This window comes from Aptenodytes forsteri, unplaced genomic scaffold, assembly GCF_000699145.1.
Source record: "Aptenodytes forsteri isolate BGI_AS27 unplaced genomic scaffold, ASM69914v1 Scaffold66, whole genome shotgun sequence".
Lineage (NCBI taxonomy): Eukaryota > Metazoa > Chordata > Aves > Sphenisciformes > Spheniscidae > Aptenodytes > Aptenodytes forsteri.
This window is the reverse complement of record NW_008795131.1, coordinates 3,453,902-3,459,901: the sequence shown is the minus strand read 5'-3', so window position 1 is coordinate 3,459,901 and position 6,000 is coordinate 3,453,902. Positions and strand designations below refer to the sequence as shown.

The 6,000-nt window shown below is 42.6% G+C and overlaps 1 protein-coding gene across 1 annotated transcript in view; it reads left to right on the top strand.

Moving 5' to 3' along the window:
- PPM1D (protein phosphatase, Mg2+/Mn2+ dependent 1D) overlaps positions 1-3,764 on the top strand; it is a 21,537-nt gene extending 17,773 nt beyond the window's left edge. The window contains exon 5 of the mRNA XM_009278233.2: positions 2,329-3,764. Within this exon, the coding sequence (XP_009276508.1) occupies positions 2,329-2,883 (555 nt within the window). The 3' untranslated portion in view covers positions 2,884-3,764. The remainder of the gene's footprint in view (positions 1-2,328) is intronic.
- The last annotated feature ends 2,236 nt before the right edge of the window (positions 3,765-6,000 follow it).

Here is a 6,000-nt window from a genome sequence, read left to right as displayed (position 1 = left end):
TGTAGAGAGCGATGAGGTCTCCCCTGATGATGACAAGATCACTTGCAAAAGAATACATAAATACCTTGATACATAAAGCTGCAGGTAAATATATGAACTAATTTAGGTCAGTAATTAATCTTCTTACAAAATTACTGTTGAATTTTACTGAAACGAGATCATCACGGTTTCTGTAAAGAGACGAGAGGTGGTTCCCCAGATCAGTCTGAACTCCTGGAGGATGTGGAATGATTATCGCCCTGAGAGGACAGGTCAGCAAAACAAAAGAGGTGGCAATGGAAAGGATATTTGCCTGTTATCTGCAAAGAACTGAAAGAAGCACGGATAGCCTTGACTCTTAACAGCTGCTACCTTCCAAAACAATTAATTTGGAAATAGATGGAGACCAAATCAAAGTTTCTCAATGAAACAGAAGTATTTCTTAATTGCCTGTCCTTCTGGCAACAATTACTAATACCCAATTAATTCAAGTATTCCTGAGGCCAGTGGTAAAATCTGATTGATTAGATTGTTGAGAAATGGAGTTGGTGATTCATGTTCTATTTTTCTTGTTTTGTTACATCCCTCGTTAGCAGTCCATCCTCTGACTTCATTTGGCTTCCCAAAGCCTTATCCAATCTCAGCTACTCGTACCAAGCAAAAGACGTTGGCAATAAGAGCCACAGTGTTAAGCATCTCGCACAATAAAAACATAAAACCCAAGTCGTGGCTAGAGACACAATTTCAAAAATTAAATTGAGCAGATTAAGTTAACGTCACCAGAACTGGTCTGTGTGTGTCATCTAGCTTTCTTATGGGTTCTGCAAGAACCGAGGTGAAGAAAACCTCTAAAATACCATCATAAAGGTCTTCCCTCTTGCCTTGCTGTATGTAGTAAAAGAGTATTACCTAAATGGTTTTATCTACACATGGGGAGCAACAGGGGAGTGGAAAACCAAATCTAGATGCTAGAAACAATTCTGATTATTTTCTGAGTGCATTTTATTAAACCTTACTATTAGAATTTTTTTTTCAAAAGTGCTGAGCAGTCATGGATCTCTTCTTGAAGGGGAACTGAAGTTGTTCTGGGTTGTGACTTCAAAAGCATCTATTTATTCACCCGAGATGTTACGTTGACTTACTCTGATTCAGCTGTATGTGCATTTGAGTTTTCAGCACGTTATTTTCTTAAAATAGTCGTTGTCATTTGCCTTACATGGATGGTATGTAGAGTAATGTGGCCTTGAAATTTACTTTTGAAGGACTCGCTGAGTAACTAGAGATTTCTTCACAATTAAATCTTTAATAAGGTCATAATTCATATCTTCAGGGCACTGCACAAATACTAATTTTCATAATCCCCCTGTGGATAGTGAAAGCAAGTATCGTCCCCATTTTCCTGCTGGTAAAACTGAGAATGAGGCAAAAACACTTCTCAAAGGCTGCAGAAGAGATGAGTAGCTGAAGGTAGGATTAGGGTTTAGAAAGTCCCTGGTTCTCAGGACATTGTATTAAGCAGCTCCTCTTCAACGTACAGAATGACTGTGCTTCACAGAGAGTGGGTAGATGTGCTGCGAGGAACGGAGTTGCTTTCTTTACAAGTTGTAGAGCATAAAACTAGGCAATAAAATGTGCTACTTTGCACAGCAAACAGTAACTATTTTTAGAATAGCTTTGTCCAACGCGCCACCTTTCTGTATGCAGTCAGGACACCTACAAAGGAAGAGTTTGCCAATCTCCCCGATAATCTGGTTATGCAGTAACTAAGAACTCTAAACGTAACAAAGGTCGGAAGACTTTTTCTGCTGTTTGCGCTAATGGCGTCTGGCCATCTGATGTATAAACTCTTCAGAAGGCAGTACAGGTGCACGTATCGCAGTGTCTGAAGGAGGGAAGTCACGTCTGCGTGTTGGAAAATGCTACTGATGAAAATCTTAGGACAGAGGTTGCAGGCACCGCTTTCTACGTGGCGTCCTAAGTTAACAGCTTCTGCTGGTGCAGATGCATGCAGACGCATGCAGATTCCTCAGCATTTTATAGCAGCGAAAAGGAAGGTACCCAGGCTGAGTAAGTCTGAACAGCCCTCCGAATGAAAAGATTACGTCTGCCCTTACGAGACACTTGCAGATTGGGTAATTGAAATAAATGCTTCTGTGAAGCTGGTGCACACAAAGTATCAAGCTCAGATCCGCAGTCTGAATTTGTTTCTGCCTCTCTGTTCTGGAGTAGGATTCTTCTGTCTCTGATAAGGTTTAGAGAAGTTCTGTCACACACTGTCTCTGCCCTCAAAGGATAATGCGGGTGAAATAATTACGTTCATGCCTAAATATTTTTTTTCTTTTCCCTCAGCTTTTAGAAGATGATCCCTGGCCACGACTGAATGCTTCTGAGCCTATTCCTCCCCTCATGCATAGCAGCATGATCTCAGAAAAATATTTAGAGCTGCCAAACGAGATTGCCAAAAGCAATTTACCTTCCTCAGGAGCAACCCCGAAGGATTCGGGTCCACAGGAGGAGAAGTGCAGCAAAGCGTTGGCTTTGAGGATACATGAATCCTACAGTAATGGTTTGTCAGTCAGTCTCTCCCCTTCCAACTCCGCAAATTCAGGCACGGACCAAAAAGGCTTCAAGGTGTCTCCTAATGGCCAAACAAAAGCCCAAGATGCAGAGAGGACACCCACAGCAAACTTTAAAAGGACATTGGAAGAATCCAACTCTGGCCCAGCTATGAAGAAGCCAAGACGTGGCCTGAGTCGAAACATTAGTGTCCAGCCAGAAGGCATCTCCACAACTCCTCAGCGCAAAAACTCGAACAAGCTGACCATGCGACGCAGCCTGCGGGGCCAGAAGAAGCTCAGCAACTCACTCTTCCACCCGCCCAGGAAAGCAGTCTGCGTTTGCTGAAGGGCGTTTGTGTAAGGAAGTGTGTTTTGGTCTTGAGTAGAATTTTAAAGTTGGTGCAGAAGTCTGAAACTCTTCCTGTTCATCTTTTTTTAAAGTAGAAACTTTTTTTGGTATCAAACAGCTTTATCCCAGCCTTGTACTTGCTTGTATTATAACTGTGAATTTTGTAGATGTGTAGGGTATAAGTCACTGTAAAATGTGTGTAAATTTGTATTCCTTCATATAAATGTAGTCTCTTTTCTTCCTTGTATAATTGTTACAGCAGGGCTAAACCTTGTTTTAAAAAAAACAACTCCTTTTTGTTAATTTACTAAAGTCATGAATTTGTATACGCCTCTTGTGACGAGAATTTCACAACTTTTTAACTAAAGTAAATTATTAAACAGAATGGAAGATATGTATTTTCGTAGTACTCTGTTCCACCTAAAGTATGTCTTTTAGAGAATACACTAGGTCTATATTTTGTTTTTAAATTTTAGATTTCTCTACTCAGAAATGAAATGTACGTGGAAGCAGAGATGTTGAGTCTTGCTTTACACAGCTCAATGTTGATTTCTTTGTTAATTAAAATACTATGCAGTATCTTATTTAGTTGTATTTTTTGTAACATTAAAAGTCAAAGTATTTAGCAAAGAAGTGTGTGTTTTAAAACTCCGACTCCCAAAAGCATCCTATAAAGCCATTCCCGTTCCGTTAGAAATGATGGCATTTTTATCGAGGCATAAATGTACGCCCTACGGAGGCATGAGTTTTCTGCTATTCCAATACTGATGGTGCTGCTAATACCTTCCGACATAAGTTCTTAACTTATTTTATGACTATTTTCATTGAGTATGTGGACCATGTGTATGTTCACCTAAATAAAACACATGAAAATTTGATGGGGGTGCCTTTTTTTTTTATTATTAATTTCAAGCTTAAGTTCTGTTGAGCACGTTCATACTTATTTTGCATTCATTAAGATCTAGTGCTCTCCCCTTGACTGGGCTCCATGGCTTATGAAGCAAGACATCCCGCGTAGTTTTATTATGGAACTGATCTGGGCACTTTATAGTGAATGTTTGTTAAACTGTAGCAGTCTGTAACCTGCGTTTTTTTTAATGGGGAAGTAAAAGGCCGGTATTTTATTCCAGTAGCTAGGGTGGTGTTTACAGAATCTAATTCGTTACTGCTGGAACAATAAAACATGGGTTGAAATCAGGCCGGTTAGCTATGTATTGTTACCATGGTTATGGAAATCCTAGAGGGAACCGTACGCTTTCTGAAAAGGTGTAATTCTCTCTCATCCGTCCTGCGAATGCAGCACTGTCTTACAAGATGAAAGTAACAGTCTGTCCAAACTGGATCCTTCAAGAATTTACTTCTGCATATATGGGATGTAACTCCCAGTTAACAATAAAGTTTTGCTATAACTGATGTTGGAATTATACACCATATGTGGAGGGGAAGTATATAGAGGCGAACAGCAGCTGTATACACTTCCCTGGCAACAAACTCGGATAGTAATTGTCTGTTTTCAATGTAGCCTCATGACATTCAACCTTTTGAAGAGGACCGCTCACAACAAAGATGCAAGTGTCACACGTTAGTTAGACCTGCATCTCTATTGCTGCTTATAACATAAATACGCGAAAGAAAAAAAGGCTAGAGCGATTTTCCCAGGTTCTTTGCTCTGTAGAGAAGCAAAGTTTAAATTTTCATCAAATTCTGCTGCATTCTTAAGCGTGTGCCTCGTTCTCCCACGTTTCCTCAACAGTTCTAGACTTGGGCTTCTCCCGCCGGAGGGGCAGACACCGGCTGCTTTCGCTTTTCATGAATTGGACAAAACCTACAATTTTTCCTGGGTAAAGCTGCTGGAGGATGGTAAGCGTTAAACACTCAAAGCTCCTCTGCGGTAGACGTAAACTTACACGCTGCTATAAACTGGCAGTTTACTCTCGTGTATGCTTTGCCCACCTACGTTATCATTTGACTTCTCCAAAATTAATTATCAAAGCCGAGACAGGGGAGTGTGGGAACTCACAGCTAACACGTGAACACGCTCTCCTTTTCATAAAGCCTGAGTTACACCAACTTTTCTTGTGAAATAAAGCTCCAGTACGTGCCAGAGCGCAGTCCCGCATCGTCAAGAAGCAGCTGAAAGCATACGTGACTTGCGTCGCCCTGTTGCGCCTTCCAAAAGATAAAATAGCCGGGAGCATCCGTTTTTTCCCAGAGGACGATTCTCCCGTGGGGCAACTCACCGCTGAGAAGCCACCGCTCGAAATGTTCTTTGGGACGAGAGGAACAAAGCACGGTGACCCGTCCCTGGCAGTAGGTGCTCTGTGAAGACGTCTGCTGCGTTACGCTTTTCAGTCATTGCTTAATTTGGTTTTTTTTTTGAAACCTAGATAATGGCTTTTGGTTACGGAAGTCGGGGTAGATTCCCACAACGGGTGGCCCAATCCTGACTTTTAGGTGCCCGCTGTCCGGAACCGCCAGCCGGGGGCCCAGGCTCCCCGATGGAAACCTGACCGGCTGCGAAGAGCCGGCTACGAAGGCGATTACGCAGCTACAGCGAAGTGCGTCACCCTTAGGAATCTGTGCAGCGCCGGACACCTGTGAACATCCCTCTGCTTGGGGTAGCCCTGCCAAAAAAACCACCGAACTCTGAGGGAAACCTGCTCCCAGCTCTCACGAGCCGCCGGCTGCGACTGATCCCTGCCTCACTTAACGAGATGGCCCTTGCAGAGACCGCCCGAACGTGGGACGGTGCTGACAACCCAGAGCACGTCGGGGATTTGGCTTTTTCTCCCTCTTTAGGTGCTGGTTCTTGGTTTGGGGCGGGGGGGACGACGACAGTGGAGCGGGTGAATGGCGGACTGAGGAGGTGGCTGGGAGCCGTGATGCTCCTCGTGTTTTTTTGCCTTTAGGAACGTTACGCTGAATTTTCACACGGAGGAACGGAAGCGTGAAGAAAAACTTGAAGGCGGCACAAAAAGCTGACGTAAAAAAATAGAACGTGTTCCACCACGCTTTTTGTGTTGGCTTCGATGTAACCCATTACAGAGTTTCAAGAGTACAGTACCCTGCGATTGTGATTGTACATTAATTTTATATAATTATTTTCTAAGACAA